This window comes from Exophiala spinifera, assembly GCF_000836115.1.
Source record: "Exophiala spinifera strain CBS 89968 unplaced genomic scaffold supercont1.2, whole genome shotgun sequence".
Classification (NCBI taxonomy): domain Eukaryota; kingdom Fungi; phylum Ascomycota; class Eurotiomycetes; order Chaetothyriales; family Herpotrichiellaceae; genus Exophiala; species Exophiala spinifera.
Window position 1 is genome coordinate 1,805,904 of NW_015622514.1, and position 16,721 is coordinate 1,822,624.

At 51.8% G+C, this 16,721-nt stretch overlaps 5 protein-coding genes across 5 annotated transcripts; all 5 read right to left on the reverse strand.

Moving 5' to 3' along the window:
- Window positions 1–1,464: 1,464 nt before the first annotated feature.
- Window positions 1,465–1,770, reverse strand: PV08_02959 (uncharacterized protein; the record flags this gene model as incomplete). Its single annotated transcript, XM_016377316.1, has 1 exon — window positions 1,465–1,770. One exon carries the CDS (start codon window positions 1,768–1,770, stop codon window positions 1,465–1,467), a length of 306 nt encoding a protein of 101 aa, XP_016238886.1.
- Window positions 1,771–5,863: 4,093 nt separating this feature from the next.
- PV08_02960 (uncharacterized protein) lies at window positions 5,864–7,572 on the reverse strand (the record flags this gene model as incomplete). Its single annotated transcript, XM_016377317.1, has 2 exons — window positions 5,864–7,279; window positions 7,393–7,572. 2 exons carry the CDS (start codon window positions 7,570–7,572, stop codon window positions 5,864–5,866), a joined length of 1,596 nt encoding a protein of 531 aa, XP_016238887.1.
- Window positions 7,573–8,351: 779 nt separating this feature from the next.
- Window positions 8,352–9,209, reverse strand: PV08_02961 (uncharacterized protein; the record flags this gene model as incomplete). Its single annotated transcript, XM_016377318.1, has 1 exon — window positions 8,352–9,209. One exon carries the CDS (start codon window positions 9,207–9,209, stop codon window positions 8,352–8,354), a length of 858 nt encoding a protein of 285 aa, XP_016238888.1.
- A 911-nt stretch (window positions 9,210–10,120) lies between these two features.
- On the reverse strand, window positions 10,121–12,045 carry PV08_02962 (uncharacterized protein; the record flags this gene model as incomplete). The annotated part of the gene is made up of 2 exons (XM_016377319.1): window positions 10,121–11,970; window positions 12,018–12,045. 2 exons carry the CDS (start codon window positions 12,043–12,045, stop codon window positions 10,121–10,123), a joined length of 1,878 nt encoding a protein of 625 aa, XP_016238889.1.
- An 892-nt stretch (window positions 12,046–12,937) lies between these two features.
- Window positions 12,938–14,255, reverse strand: PV08_02963 (uncharacterized protein; the record flags this gene model as incomplete). Its single annotated transcript, XM_016377320.1, has 3 exons — window positions 12,938–13,847; window positions 13,898–14,002; window positions 14,059–14,255. 3 exons carry the CDS (start codon window positions 14,253–14,255, stop codon window positions 12,938–12,940), a joined length of 1,212 nt encoding a protein of 403 aa, XP_016238890.1.
- Between the last annotated feature and the right edge of the window lie 2,466 nt (window positions 14,256–16,721).

Below are 16,721 nucleotides of genomic sequence, written 5' to 3' on the forward strand. Positions count from 1 at the left end.
AGCGCGATGAAATGCCCCTGGCAAGGAGGCCCGGCACTCATTGGACCAGTGCACCGGGACCCTCTTCCAGGTCCTGGTTCCACTCTTGGCCCTTTCCTACTCAGGTATCTCCGAGGCGACAAGGCTGAAGTTCTCCAGGGGTTTCATCGTCATTCCGCTGCACGTCTTCAACCTTTTCCGGCTCAACATACACGGCTCAACGTCCTTGACCTTTCTCTTTCAGGATCACTGCCCAGACTTCACACTCCAAGGACACCTCCCCTTGGATACGCCGCGGTGATCGAGTGGTATGGTACATGACGAGGCTGACGAAAGTTCCACCACCAGAAATCAGAGCAGATAATCTCTCAGCACCAGCTGATTGAAATTGCCGAGTACAGCTAAGCCATGAAGGCCCGTAGCTCGGACTGATGGATCGTGGATCGTGGAGGGGCTAGAAGAAGCAGCGCTCTGACGTATTTGGCCCTGCATCGTCGAGAACGGTTGATGCGGTGTTTTCGTTACGTGTGTGTGATACAATCACACGTAGTGTTAATACCTCACTTCACCTCATCCTATCTAGCTTCACTTCACTTCACCTTCCCGCGCGTCCATACACGCGTTCTCAGCCACCACCACCACCACCACCAAAAATTGCACAAAAAAAAGTCAAAAAAGATAAGGCAGGTAAGTGTAGATGGCCCGACTCGAACCACCTACACTACCACTCCATTTGCCCTTGCGCGTAGGGGCGTCCACTGATCTTGGGTTCCGCATACTCCGCAAGTCGAGACAGAAAAGACCGCCTAGATCTGTCCTGGAATGGCCCAACCTACCAAACCACGGGCGCAGCCCCTCCCACGTAGCGCGGTCATGCCACTCCCTCCCGACTCTTCGGGGCTGCTATGTGACAAAAGTTCACGTCTCAAATACATATAGAGTCCAAAATAAGGGAGGACGGGCCGTGATAGGCTCAGAGGAGGGTTGACCGCCCTGGGAGTGGGACCCCTATTCACTTGATCCTGTGTCTGATCATTTCACTGGCTGCAAATCTCAGGTCTGCTCAACTGCCTCCTACGAGCGGTCTATGCCAATACTTCGTGTTGTTGAGCGCCCAGACACAAAATTACACAGTTTTATCCCTTATCCAGCAGCTCAACCTTCAGATACTTCAGATCGGTTGACCACGGTGCTACACGACTTGCTCCAGCAACGGTCATCCATCCATGATTCCCAATGTGGCTGTGGGGCAACATCAACAACAAAAGTACATTTGGAGTGGTGAACAGATTGAAAGAGAGAGCTCGACGTCGTTGACATTAGCATGACTGGTGGCAAGCAAAGTCTTATGAGCATGGTGAGAATGTCCCAAGTATCTTCCAACGTCACGATGGTTGTATTCTGCCCAACTGCGTTTTCTCCTTCCAGCCGACCACGGAACGCCTCTTGTTTGGTCAACCACTTCTCGGGTTTTGGCAAGACCCATCACTGACGACCAGGTTTCCCGTGACGGCGTTTCGCGTTATGTTCACTTTGTTTAAGAACCATCGAGACACCGTGCCATGGCTCTTCTGCAAAGTCTGGACGTGGCACAGGAATGTACTTCTTCCGAGTCCCCTTCTTTTGTGGGGAGACCGCGGCAGTCAGTGACACTGCTCTAGACAAGTTGTCGAGTTCATCCTTCAATGGGTCTTGAACGTTTTCGGGGGTATTGTCGACATGAGAAGCTCCGTGAATCATTCCGACCCCTAACAGGTCTACCGTCTCGTCCCTCGGAATCGGATTCGACATGGTGAATACTCTGGTGGTCCCTGGTTAGTGTTAACGCAACAACATGTTGGTCAAGAGAATGTACTTACGTCGTGCTGGACGTGATGATACTTATTGTACTGACGCAGTTGCTCTGAATAAGAAAGAGGAAGATGTTAACAGAGGTAGGAAGCTCTGATATATGTACACATCCCCTACCATACGACCGGAGAACCCACCTATTCGGAGGTCACAGACCGCTGGTCACAATGCGTCCTCGGTGACGGCAAACTTGACCGCCTCTGGCTGGCCGATTCTGAAAGCTCATTGTACACGTATCTGGTAAATAGGGTTTTGTTGAGCCATGTTATCATCATTGCTGTTAGAGCATCCGAAGTGACTAGAGCCCCTCTTGAAATGCCACGCCTCCCGATCATGCCCAGAGGGAAAAGCGTAGGCGTCCTGGGGTGTCCTCCAATCACCAAATTTCCCTAACCCTGCTGGTCTTCGTGGGCGTGGAGGGCGCATGGTACCTTGGGGAAGAAACCAAAACTTCCTCATTTAGCAACCACTATCGCCATTAGCGCTCGTTCGCCTCTACCCGTGCGGTCTCCGGGGCTCACTAGCCGCCGGGCCGTGGGAACTGTAACCGTCGGGCCCGAGCGACTAAGCAAGGATTCTTGCTGACTGAAGCCAACGAACTACGAAACCCCATCTCTGATGCAGAGATAGAGCACTGTCAGTCTACAGGGGTAAGGGCCACCTGCTCCCATCCCGCTTCCATCTGCATCTGCTCCAACCTGATCCCCTCTACGAGTCCTCCCATCTACAATCCCCATCTACTCCACATCCTTCACCCCTGTTCATCTTACACTCTTACGCAATTGGCGCTTTTTATTAGTCCTAGTTCGTACCTGCAGCGCTAAAGTTACGGTCTGCAGATACCCGAACCTTTGCTTCGAACCCCCCGTTGGCGAGTGGAAAATATTTGCAGCCGGTCTGTCGCTCTTGACCCAGTCAGCTGCTACGCATTTCGCCCTTCGGATCTATCAGAACTTGATAAGGAGCATATATATGGAAGACCTGCATCATCACCATCATCAATTGGATCCACCCAAGTTGTTGTCGTTGAGACGCTCGGTACTTTGTGAGAAGACGAAGAAAGATGCGCAAAGTTGCCTTCTTATTTCTGGTGTCACGAGCCTAATGCAAGACCACTGCAGTCTGCAGGGCGCTCTATTGTCAGGCAGCCTGGAAGACCGGGTAGAAATCGCTGCAGATAATGGGCTTGGAAAGCTTGCTGGCGAGCGATACCCCTGTCCTGATCATGCTACAATCTGAGTCCTGAGTCCTGAGTCCTGAGTCCTGAGTCCTGAGTCCTGAGTCCTGAGTCCTGAGTCCTGAGTCCTGAGTCCTGACCGCCGTAACCCTTCTTGCTCTTCTTGGGCCAGCGTAGGCGTGCCCTCAAGTACAAATCTAGCATGTCGACAATCTTCCCCAAGGGATAAAAAGGAGTCAGCAATTTTGGTGGTGTCTTTCAGAATGGTCAACAAGTTGAGTAAAACATGAACTCAGTGGATCTGACTGGTGAGATCACGAGCTCGTGTCCCTTGTCATCATCAAGGGCGTGCGGGGTGTTGTCAGCATTGCCCAGTCATAGTATAGATACTATTGTACCCCTAATCCCGGCATGATGTAGTGACTAGAGTGAGACTCAGGAGATAGATATGCATTAGCACGCCGCACACAGTTCAGTTTACTCCACTTGTTCTTAATTTGATTTTATACGATAAAGTTAGGGGCGGTGAGAAACTGATGAAGTTGAAGAACTTGAGGAACTTGAGAAAATGGAGGAGGTGGAGGAGATATGAAAAAGTGGAGAAAGTGTGGAAAGTGTGGAAAGTGTGGAAAGTGTTGAAAGTGTGGAAATTGAGGAAATATCTGGCAGAAGTGCGAAGAAGTGCGAAGAAGAAGCTACCTATAAAAGAGACATGGATTGCCTACAAGCTCTAGGCTCCGGTTTTAGTTTTCAACATTTCTTAATATATCACATCATTGCACAGAAGAGAGAATAATGTAGTTGTACAAAACCACGAAACTCTCTGAATGATTCAATTCTGAGCCCCATGCCACTTGCGCTACAGAGCTACTTATTTGTCGACTAGAAGGGGCTCCTGAGTGCAACAATGTGTGTACACATCAGCAGCATCAGCCTAATCAGCACAAGAAAAGTAACAGGAAAAATTAGGATTTAGTAGGTGGTAAACTGAAGGTGGTGACCCGAAGATGGCGACCTGAAGATGGCGACCCGAAGATGGCGACCCGAAAATGGCGACCTGAAGACATCGAACCAAAGATGATAAACTATAGAGAGTAAACTGTAAATAGTGAATAGCAGAGAATGAATAGTAGAGATGAATAGGAAGTAGCAAACAGTAAGATGGTAATCAGCAGGTGGTAGACTGTAGATACTTGAACTGAAGGTGGCGAACTGAAGATACTAACTTACAGGGTATCGAACTGAAGATGTCTAGGGTGAGTTGCGGGCACTTCCGCCGCCGACGTCTTTATACAACTCAATAGTCAAGCCTAGCGATCTGAGGTAACGCCGACGCCCCCAACGGCTCCTTTACAACTTTCGAAACACCATCAATTCACTCCTTTTGCTATATCTCACTATATCGTCGGCCTCCACGGAGGTATTCTCTACGTCCAGAGCGTCGCCCGATCAAGCGCAGCTCGATGAACGGCTCGCGGAATCCTGTGCGTCGGCGAAAACTCAGAAGACCCTCCCGTCGGAGGGACAAGCTCCACTCCTGTCGCTAATATCGTGGATAGAAATCGACCCCCTGGTCATGGAGGTCATACTCGTTAATACATCCTATTTGGACCCCAAACATTGCCTATATCTGAGCGTTGCATATCATGTCGAGCTGAAGATGGCACAGTGTAGATGGGATCGTTTGAGGCGGCCATTGATGACTCTGGGCCTCTGGCTCTGGCTTCTTGAACGTTCCTGCTGATGCCTTGTAGCTCCTGTCGTTGCTGTACAGCGACGTTCGGCCTACAAAACTGAGACAAGCTGAGTTCATCCACGGGAGCCACTCTCATCCGGCCCCTTGTGTAGGCCGCGTTCTGGACCGATTTGCCACGTGTTGAACAGGCTCTGCCTACAACGTGCTTTACAACTCAATTATTTCAAGCCTAACGACCGAGGTTGAGAGCGCGACACGAAGGACGAAAGGATTTCTGTTGAATCTACCTGGGTCTTAGGGGACGTGATACCCGATATAGACGCTATGTACAAGGGTGTAGATGGCTGGTCACCACAGATGGTTGGGACGCAATGATCTAAGTTAGTCTGACACTAACATCCCCGGCGTTAGCCGACACCCCGAACGCTCCTTCTTATCCTCTACAACTTTTGCAACACCATCAATCCACTTCTTTTCACTACATCTAGTGATGCCATTGGCTTCGTGGCAAGAAGATACTCACGTTCTGCTCGGATTTCCTGAACAACCTGGGACCCGTCTTCTTTCCTCCGCCTCTTCCTTGATCTGATCCCTGTAGGATGAAGTTAGTCGTTGGTCGTTATTGATTGCGGTGAGAGATAACGAGAGGTAAGCGGTTTGTGGAAGTGTGAGGCGGCGGGAGAAACGTGTGAAGATTTGTCGTCAGGTTGCACCCATTTCTACAACGCGACTTGGGGGTAGGCCTCCCTGGAGATGCAGCTTCTCCAGGGCATTAACTTATCATTGTAGTTTGGGCACTCGTCTGCGAGTAGATGTGCTGCCGGCCCCCTTGGTCAAATCCCCGGGAATTTTACCAAAGTGGGCCAGCTCGCTCCTTCCCATGTGACCACGGCCATTCATTGTGGTGGGTGTTGAAAGAGAAACTTGTCATTCTTTGCTTCACGGAGGTCTCGGCGAGCTGCCAGACTACATAGGGTTTCGAGGGCATATGGGCTCGTATAGGGTCGCTGGAATAGTCGTCTTCTTGAGCATAAATAACCTCGAGAGATTTGAGACATAAGTCTGGACGGCGGGCGGGGAGATGACGAGCGAGACAAAACCTACTTGTTTTTCTCTCGATTCTTGTCTTGCTAAAATCAACCCTAATATAGCATCCAGCCTTAGCCGGCGACTGGGGCCAGCGGTCGAAGGAGACGGGGCACAAATTCCTCCCCATGGGGCTCGGTGATGTTGTGATCCAGAAACCCATCCAGAACGCTTTGCACGGAGGTCCAAGACAGCAGGTTCATCCTTGCGGCCTGCAAGGAAAACGCCTCGCTGAACCACTTCGTCCCCCATGTATTGTTGCTATTGTCCTCGGCGTCTGAGGGAAGTTGCTGCTCAGCCTGTGCGCCCACATACAGCGCCCACAGCCTTGCGTTCTTGTTTCCAAACGCCGCGTCCAGCCCGATGGCCGCCTCCTCCTCGTCCAGTAACTCCCTGATGGCCTTCAACAACGGCCTCTTGGTGGCGAAAATCTCCACGCCCATGATGGTGTCACTCCCCGCGATCAGTCGGGTCCAGTAGACTACCGTCAAAGCCAGGTAGGCGTTTTTGAAATACTTCATGCCAAGCTTCTCCTCGCTCCTCGCCTCGTCGGCCCGGTCCAATGCATATTTGACCAACCTGGCCTGGTGGATCGAGTGCCGTGCAGCGAACCAAATGAACATGGACGGGCTCAGATCCTCCGCCCGAGACGACGCGTGTCGCCAGACCTCCAGGTCCTCGCGCTGCAAGAGGAACATGTTCTTCAGGAACCAGCATTCAATCGACGGGTCGAGCATCGTGTTGTACTCTATTTTGAGAGAGGCCAATTCTTCACCCGCTTGCCGCCACGCCGGTTTGAACATCTGCGGGACCCAAGTTTCATAGTCGAGCACGGGGCGCGTCATGAACATGCAGCACGCCGAGCTCTCGTTGTAGAGAAAATATCGCAGGTACGTGAGCTCCATCTGGCCCTTTTCGCTGTGCTGTCGAAGGATTTGTTGCATGATTGTTGCGTGCAGCCATGCCGCCCGTGGGTTGCCGGCTAGCGTTTCGGCCGTGTACAGGGTGTGCATGTGCCAGTACGTCGACTTCGAGATCGTCCCGGACTCGCGCTTGAGCTTCTCATGCAAGATCGTCGTGCTCTGCGACCGGAACCGCAGAGCCTCGACCGCGAGTTCAGAGCTCTGCGTGACGTTTGAAGCGACCTGCGCCCAGCGTGCGAGGAAGCCCAGCGCGCCGCCTCTCTCGTGCAGGGACTGGACGGCGTCTTTCCAGTCGTCCATGGCGGCTGCCGTGGTTTTCCACCCGTCGGGTCCGGTGTGGTATTGCGATGGGATGGCGTAGTCGCGATAGAATTTGAGGATGTCGTTCACACGAGGGCAGACTCTGACGGCATGGGCGTCGAAGGGGTCGGAGTTCCCGCGGAAACGCCTGGTTACGGATGCATGGAATTGGGCGCTCTGGGATGCGGCCTGGGTCTCGTCTGAGGTGTCGTTCCTTGTGTCGCTTACATTGCTTCGTGCAAGTTCGTGGCCAGAAGAACGCAGAGCCTGCGACAATCAACAAGCACGTTAACAGACGGTTCCCTTAGCTAAGAAAATTGGATAGTATCTAGCACGAACGCGTGCATTTTGATTTCGTTGAAGTTGAGGGCATGACTGACCCTGTTGGTCAAAAATTTTGAATTCCTCAGCTCCTGTGCCGATGCCTTTCTCTGCCATGACCTGTAGTGTCTTTGGATGTGGCTGGAGACTTTTTGCCTGTTTGGCAACGCATTCATGTTTTTCGAATCATGATTGACCCAGAGCAACTCGGCTGAGTAGGCGGGTTTCTTTTTCTCCATGATACCAAGTTTTTGAAGGGGGAAATGGCTCATCGAGGTTCGCGACGAGGCCACGACAGCGGCCGTCGCACCTTTATCGACACCCATTCATTTGCTCATTTTGTTCCGGAGGGAGGTGGGCTTCGATGGCCATTTCGTGCTCGGATAACTAAGCGACGATGAGCTAATCGCTAAGCATGCGGCACGAAGCTCATTGGCGGGCTCTGGACTACCGAACACGGCAAGGAAGATAGGCTTGCATGACCCTTGTTAGCTTCTTACTGTTGACCGAGGTCGAAGGTCAGAAGCCAGAAGTGGTAAATGTACAATGGCCTGACCTGGTTCTTCCGTTACCAGATCTTCACAAGCACCGTTCATATACCTGCTACCCCTCACCTCGGATGGAAGAAGAGCAACAGAAACTTGAGCCGGGTGCTAAGATATACTGCAAAACTTATGCCCAGATACGGTATGCCAGAGACAAACAACGTTTACAAAGGAACAACGCTCCAACCAAAAGCAGATTTTTCTTTTTCATTCCCCCATCTGACTCGCACGTTGTGCAACACTAAAACCCAGATCCAAACCAAAAGGAGACAACCATTGTAGAGTCTCAGACTCCAGACTTTTCCCAAAAACGACTCTTTAAACCTCCGAACAAACAAACTCCCAAATTACCAAACAAACGCTGTCATTTTTGCAGGTGCAGGGTTGACTCACTGATTTTTGCGATACATACCTTTTGCAGTGCACCTAGTCTTTCACCGTTTCGAATATTCGACAGAGAGCCAGCCGCAACGTTAGCCGATCTGAATGTCGATCTGAATGCGAGGTAATCCTAAGCTCGAGCCGAAATGTATATTTCCCGAGTACGAGGTCGAAGGAAGTACTGTGCCGTCGCGACGACACTCATATTGAACTGGGACGACAGTGCCACCGCGACGAGATTCGTTCACAGGGACCCAGTGATCATTGCTGCCGTCGAAGGGGCGGTGTGTAGAAGTAGTATCCGCACGCGCTGAGCTTGATCCGTGATAACCTTGGTTTCGAGGGTCGAAGAGCTCAAGTTGACCTCCGCCTCCGGCTCCGGTCGCAGTTCTTCTAGACACCGAAGATGAAGGAGCACGTTTGATGATGGTCGGGAGTAGATGGGACGTAGCAGCATTGGAGCTTATCGATCGCGACATGGCACGCTCAATGACTTGATCAGCGAAGAAGTGACGAGAAGATGCTGGAGCGCGTCCAGATCCTCCTCCCCATCCTCCGCTGCCGCCTGCATTACGGCGCGAGTAGTCAGCAGCAGCAGCGGCCGCGGCCGCGGCGACAGTAGCAGACGGATTACAATGATAGTCTCGCGGAGGGGCCAAGTAGTCGGGATTGATGGTTTGTGCTCGACTGCTAGGCATCCCGTGAGGACTCACGTGGCGATTGGTGTTGCCTTGATGCGTTGACGCCATGCGACTGGGACTGGGGTTCTCGCCGTCCTCGCACGATCGACAGGGGTTTTCTGCCGGGATGCGCTTGGACAGGACTTCGAGGGGTTGTCGGTTTCGTTTGTCGCACGTCGCGTCCGGGGTGCAAATATCGTCTCGAGTCTCTCTGCTGACCACACTGCGACACCGAGGACAAAAGTATTCCTCCTTCTTCGCCCAACACATGCTTTCCGATTTATTTAGATGTGGCTGGGTTTTGAGGTCGGTGTAGGGTTGTAGGACGAACCTTGACTTGCTTTCGGATCGGGCCTGGAAAAGTTGGAGGCTGTGAGAGCGTTTTGGCAGTAGCAAAATGCTAACAACGAGCTCTCTCTCTTCTTCGGTCGAATCTCAAGGTCTCTCGCGTCCTAATCTGCAGAGCAAATGCTTGGTGAAGAAACTCGAAAAACCCTAACTGGAAGAAAGACCCTCTTTTTGAACGGGTTTCTCGCTCTTGAGAGAGTACCAAAGTTCGAGAGTCGACAGCCACTGTACAAGTCCAAACAATGCAGAAATCGAACGCTTCTGGTCGGCCCATAAAGAGGACATTGGAGCTTTGACAATGCCGTGTTACATCCGTTGCAGATGACTATCTTTGTTCAGGGTCACCGGCCTAATGAAGACTTGTTATCGACGCATAAAGAGTTTTGGAGGTTGATAGATTCTCGGAGACCACTTCTACAAAGAGTCATTGCTTCATGTGTTTGTTTGATGAAGCACGTTCTTTGTATTATCACCGCGGATGAAGTCGCGCTCTCCATCACTCAGTCGCAGAGCCACAACTAGTTAAGTAGTGCCTTGCTCTTAGGCTCTTGTGGTAGCTGACCAGATTCAGCAGTGGTGACGATCTCGGATCAAGTTCATTCAAAAGGATGTGCACATGTACAGCCCCTGGGAGATTTTTGGTGAGGCTTTCGGGAAACGGGGGCCCATGGTGACCAAACAAAATACACCAAGTCAAGGGGGAACTGCACCGCTTGGACCGCCAGCAAAAGTCGGGAGTTTTCCCAAAGCATGGAGACTCAAGAGACTTGTTCAATAATGTTGAAAGGATTTTGATTGCGACAATAGATCCTGTACGAGACTTGTTTACAGCCTCACAACTTCCCTCTCGCGAGGAATCTTGTCGGGATGTCGACGTACCTAGACCGTAAATATTCTGCCGTATTCTTCCCTAGAAAGTCGACGGTCGCCGTACTGTTCGCCCCTCTGTCTAACAAATTCCTAAACAAAAAGTGCACGCCTCGCAAATTCGGCAGTTCGAAACGGTCGATTTCAATCTTTGGCACTCTCGAAGTATCGTACTCCTTGCCAAGCAGAGTCTTGATGGTCTCAACCGACAACAAATTCTTCAACCACACAAACTCATCCTCATTCCTGACCCAAAACCCACAATTACAATCTGCGCCCTTGTCTCCGGAGCGGGCATTGACAATCGTTCCTAGTGGGAGTCGCTCCGTTGGTCCGAATTTGGATAGATCGATCTGCAAGGTCGCCATGGCCTGGCTGGGTTGTCTCTCTGGGAAGACCTTGGACACCGTCGGTGGTGGAATCAGCGTCTCCTCGCCCTCGAAATGCACCTTGTGTGCCACCTTGGACTGATCCAACAATGTGACGTAGTATTCAAAATAAGGCTTCGGAAGGCCCATACGGAAATCCAGATGGAATGTAGCCCCCGGATATCCTTCCATGATGTTGTCAATCACTGGTCTCAAGAATTTGGCTGGCGCAATGTCGTCTGCTCTGCGTGCCTGAGCGAACACGCGGAACACTGACGTCGCTGCGTTTTGATTGTCCGCGTCCGGCAGCGGTCGGCCCAACACGTTGAATGCCAGGGTTGTGTACTTGTCGGAATACGGCTTCAGACCGTTTCGAATTTGCGCTTCTGTCATCCGTGCTTTCTCGTCGACATCTAAACCTGTCATAAAATAGAATGCTTCAGCTTGGAAGCCTCCGCGGGCAGTGAGACCAACTTTGGTCGTCGGTGGTGGCGGAAGTCCTTGTACACCGTGTAGAGCGACACGATCGGGTGCGAGCTGCTCAAACCAGAGTTGGTCCAGGACTGCAGTGACATCTGAATTGAAATACCACGGGCCTTGAATTTCGTACAGCAATTGTGACGAGCACGTGTGTATCGACACAACACCACCCGAGTTTTTCTGCTTGGTGATTACCACGGACCCAGTTTTGGATATCTCAGCGATAGGATAACCTATATCGACCCATCCCTGGGGTGAATGCTCAATGGCTTTGAAACCACTAAAGTTGCCTCCAGTGACATAGTTCGAGCACTCTATGAGGTGACCGGCCACAAAGGCGTTGGCCAATTCGTTCAATTGGGAACGTTCCCACCCGTGAAACCAGTACGCTGAGCCGATAACAGGAGAAGCATCAGCGACACGTCCACAGACAACAATCTGAGCTCCTTGTGCAAAAGCTTCAGCGATTCCCAGCCCACCCAGATACGCATGGGCGTATATTGGCTCAAATTCCCACGATGACAAGATAGCGCCAGTGTAGATGTTCTTGAATTTTGAAGAGCCGTCTTGTAATCCGGCGTTGATAGCGGGGAGGACTTCATCGCCGGAGATCCATGCCACGGGGATATCTAGGCCCTTGTTCTTGACCATCTCACAAACAGTCGTGTACAATGCCTCGGTGTCGGCATTACCAGCATTGGCCGCGAGTTTGATCTTGTACTTGGCAAGATCCTCTAGCGCAGGTTCGAGAGCTTCCAAGAAGGATGGTTCGAAAGCAGGACCGCCACCCAGCATCGGATTTGGATCAGAAGTTTTGCTGCCTTGCTGGTCCATCTTCCGACCTGCCGCTACCGTCATATTGGCTTCGGACATGAAGTCACATATGATGACATCGACAGGATCTGTAGGATACGATCTTGCAAACGAGGAAACGGCATGTCGACGATCAGACGCAGAGCCAGAAGCACCTATGCCATCAGCTATCGCGTTTCACGTTTTGCCTGTTGTTCCTTACCTGCAATCCGAATGGGTCTGGACGCCATATCGGTAGCTGAACTCTTCCTGGGGGATTACAAAAGACTCTGAAAAGATCGACTGCCTAACCCGTATCCGCGTCGGAGATACATTTTGGGCGGAAACGACTCTTTTGAAAGTGACTCCTGGACCGTCAGAAAGTACACGTCGGTTAACAAAAAGTTGGAGCCGAAGACGAGATTCCCGAGGTTCGGATAATGAATAAAGGCGGAGAAGGTCCAAGTCATTCCACAAGGCTGACAAGACGAGGCTGAGAGGTCACGTGGATCGATGACGCACCGCCGGAGAGATGGCGACCTGCACGAAACGACCGAACTAAGCCGGAGGCACAACATAGAACACTTTCGTTGGGTACTCTTCGTATTCGTGTGTATGTAGTACCTGATTCCTATCAGGAAATACAGAGGCTTTTTCATCAACCTTGTTGAGCTCGAAGCTCGCGACCTACGCGGTCCATGTGAGACAAGGGAAATAACATCATCTCGGCCATGCTAGCTGACCATCATCACCGATTGCAATCTTGAGGATCCGTCCATGCTCCTATTCCTTGCCGATAATGGCTTCCAAGGGACACCACATTCTTGTCGTTCGTTGGTGTCGTCGCTCTCAACCAAAATGTCAATCGCCATGTTTTTGTTGTACACAGCCAACAAACCATCCAGCAGAATGATGATGGTAAGGGGTCATCGTGAAACGAAATAGAACAGAACTTTTGTTGACAAACACCCTCCCATACCAACTAATGACGCTAAAGTGATTGCACTGCTCACAACGACAAAGGAAACCGTATTTTCCCGCTCCAATCGGAAGAGGAAGAGTGGACGAACGCCTGCGGTCCCAACATGCTTAATGTTTACTAGATCCCGCTGCGTCAGCATGTTGTACATCAACGAGGCAGGCTTAACCAACCTTCATCGGCGCATAGTTGCCGTACGAGTGAGCAGGAGGCATCCCCATTGAGGGGTAGATGGGTGGAGGCGGTGCAGGGCGGTATGGTGTGCCGGCAGGTCCTGAATTGTTCTGGCTTCGGCCCCAGCTGAGACGGACGCGCGAGTTACCGATAGGATAACCTTGCATCTGGTTGATGGCCATCTCAGCGGCATGGCGCTGGACGAATTGGACAAAGCCACAGCCCTTGCCAGGTGGGATCTTGACATATGTGATCTCACCAAAGCCTTGGAAGAAAGAGCGCAGCTCATCCTCGGTAACGTAGCCCGACAGACCTCCAACGAAGACGGTCGTGTTGTTGGGATCAGTGAATTGGTTCATAGGCTGGATTGACTGCTGGCCACCGTAGTACGGCATCGGGGGCCCTCCCATTGGTGGGTAGCCCATTGGACCAGCACCAGCGCCAGGCATGCCCATGCCACCACCGCCACCACCACCCATCGGTCCTCCCTTGTTCTTTGGCGTTGCAGTCGAGATGCGCATGGGGCGGTTGCCGCAGTAGACACCCTGCATTTCAGTCAAGGCGCGTTGCTGGTCACTCTCGTCGGAGAAGCGGACGAAACCATAGCCACGAGACATGCCGGAGAGTGGATCGGTCATGATTTTGGCCGACTTGCACGAAGGAAATCGGCTCTGGAACAGAGAGACCAGGACATATTCATTCACTTCTGGGCCCAAGTCGCCCACGAAAATTGAGTACTCTGGACCGCGGTCGTCGCGTCGATCGGCCAAACCACCACCCGAAGCCCAATTGAGCTTGAATGGACGGTTAGAATTAGGCATAGGTTGTCCACTGAGTTGCAGGGCTTTGGCTGCGGCCTGTGGGGTGGAGAAATCGACGAAACAATAACCGGCATTGCTACTACCATGAGTTCAGAGACATGAAGAATTAGAAAGGCAATTTGTACTTACCCTGAGAACTTGTCGCGAATCATCTTGACGCTGACCTGTTCGCCCATCTGGAACCAAAGATTCCGAATGAAGTTTTCATCAACCCAGGGCTCGAGCTCACCCATCCTAGGCAAAATCAGTCCCGAAATAGTTAGAGTAAATAGAGCTCAATGGGTGCTTACCAGAGAGTAGTCTTTCCTTCAGCTCCGGGGCCAGATTGAGGAGTGCCGCTCACGTTAGGAGGCTGGAAACCGATTTGCTGCTGAGCCGAGGGGTCGGTGGGCTGACCTGGTGCAGCTCCATCCGGTTGAGGAGGAACTGATCCGGGCGCGCCATCTTGCTGAGCATTGGGAAACTGACCATAACCTTCGAAAGACATGATGAAACCCGAAAGATTGAACTGACAGATTCAATGTGAAGTTCTGGGGTCTTTGAATCAGCAACTGTCAGAAGAACACTCAGGCTAAATTGAGGTATTTTCAAACAGTCCGCCTATTGTTTTTTTTTTTGAAATCGAACTCTGTTGAAGCCCTCGCGCGAACCAAACTCACCAGAGGCGAAGTGAAGATGGAACTTCACGAAAGTGGTCGCAGGGAGGATATTGAAAGAAGTATGCTCAAAGGTGAACGGCTTTTAGTGCAGAGAACAATATCCCGAAGAGCGATCTCGAAAGGCTGCAAGGTGCTGAAGCGATACGAAGTGGTCTTGGAGAATCGAATGTGAATATGTGAAGTCTAAGTGAGGAAAAGTCAGCGCGAGTCTCTCACATTCACATCAACATGCTGCGCCAACGCCCGCTCTAGGCAGAGGCGCAAAGCCACAAAGGAATCTGCGTGCTCGCGCATGGCAGCAAGAGTGTGCCTTCTTGCAACCCTCATGGCTATTTCCAGAAGTGGTCCAGCATTGTTCTTTTGGCTTCATCATCGGTCTCACGAGCAGGCCCCTCTGGCGCTGTATGACCTGGCCCAGCTGCCTTGTGTGTGTCGCATTGCGACCAGGAACCCTCCTCTTGCATCCAAGGTCTATGTCGAAGGTGTAGGAAGGATGTCGCACGTACCGGATCAAATGCGCAGTGGTTTAAATGGGGGCCAAATAACAGCCAAAGCGACAGATTCGACAGGCAAACTCGAGGAACTCCGAGATTCAAGGAAGCGCCAGATAGAAGCGAGAAAGCAAGTAGCACTGCAAGACTAAGAAGACGCGCAGACAACAAGGGACACCAAAATATGGGAGCGAGGTTGCGGTAAAGGTAAAGAGAGAGGAAGAAAAGAGAGAAAGCAGGGCAGTGGTGGGTGGGAGGTGGAGGAAGAAGGCGGATTCTGTCTGTTCTCGAGTGAGGTAAGGTTTGGAGTCTGCGGTGGGCAAGGACAAGCGAGGGATGGTCCGGTAGGCGGTGATTCGGCAGGCTTCTGGGCAGGATGGAGACTACACGCGCACAGTTTAGGCTGCCACCCGCGACACTTTTGGCGTTGGCTTTAGTTAAGGGACCATGCCCAGCTTCGGCACAGACGGGCTGGACTTGGGCACTGGCTCAGCCGGCCATTTTAGCTTCTCGCCTGGAAGTCTGGATATGCAGGCACCGTTTGCGCCCAACTGCACCTTCCGCCCACGCCCCCCAGAATGAGGTATCTTCCCATGCCCACCACGCGTCTCCCTGCATCAGCTATGCGAATAGTTCCCTCTTCATCAACCCAAGCTCAATATCTGCTATTGTTTATTGTCTGTGCGAATCTCACCAGGAGGACCCTCCACCCACAACGAACATCCCTCGCTCTGATCTGTTGTCCAACCTGCTGACATTTCCAGTCACCTGTCTCATCCGAAGAACGCCATCTGACCGTGATATCCGTCTCTCACAAAAGTCTACCCCTCCTCTTCTGGTGCCCTAACGAACTAGCAGCAAACTATACTGTGCTCCCCCAAACTCGATCGAGCTTCGTGCTCCCCAATCTTACACCAACGAAGCTCCAAAAAGACAGCTGGGACTATTGCGCCACTACCTGTCAAACCCGGATACAGGACAGCTATTTGCTCCTCTTAACCGGCTACCAGCCCGGGCCAACTCCACTATTGGGTCAGGTCCTTCGATCGAGTTCTGCCCGACGCCAGCTGTCGACCTGAACCCCTCCAAAGTATCTCTCGAAGCCAAAAACCAGAGTGACCACCAAAAAAGCAAGAAAGAATTGGGGAAGACCATGATGACAACTACACGTACAGGTTGAATCCTCCTCCACATAGCACACGGGAACGGAGGATGACTGACCTTCTTCAAGACCCCTGACTACTGGCTTGTCAATAGTTTCTGACACCTGCCATTGTGGCACCCGAATATTGCTGTATACTCAGTCCTAGGTGCATAGCTGCCTGTGGGACACCCGCAACCGAAAAGCTGTATGTACCATTGCGTACGGCATACGCCTACCGGTTCATCAACAAGGCATGAGAAACAGGCCCATCAAGCCAATCAGTCAATCTACTCCCAATCGGTGCAAATGACCTGCATATCCGAATGGCCAAAGGGCTGATCGTCCTGGCGCCGGCCTCGCCTATCGACACTGCCGCAGTAGCGAAGCCCCTTTCGGACGAGCTGGAACAACGAAAAGAGGAACCCCGGTTGGTGGCTGGTGGCTGGTACTCCGTACTGTAGGAAGAGGGATGCTTGCCTGGTGCCCCTGAAGCATGAACTCAAGGACGCAGAAGTAGCTTGAAGCACTCGGTATGGTGTTTTCAAGCTCGCAGGCGACAATGGCGTAGACAAGAGCACGGGTTTCATAATTGCATTGCCGCAAGGGCGGAAACCTCAACCGCTCCCACGAAGTTCCGAGTCAAAGCTGACATGCGATAG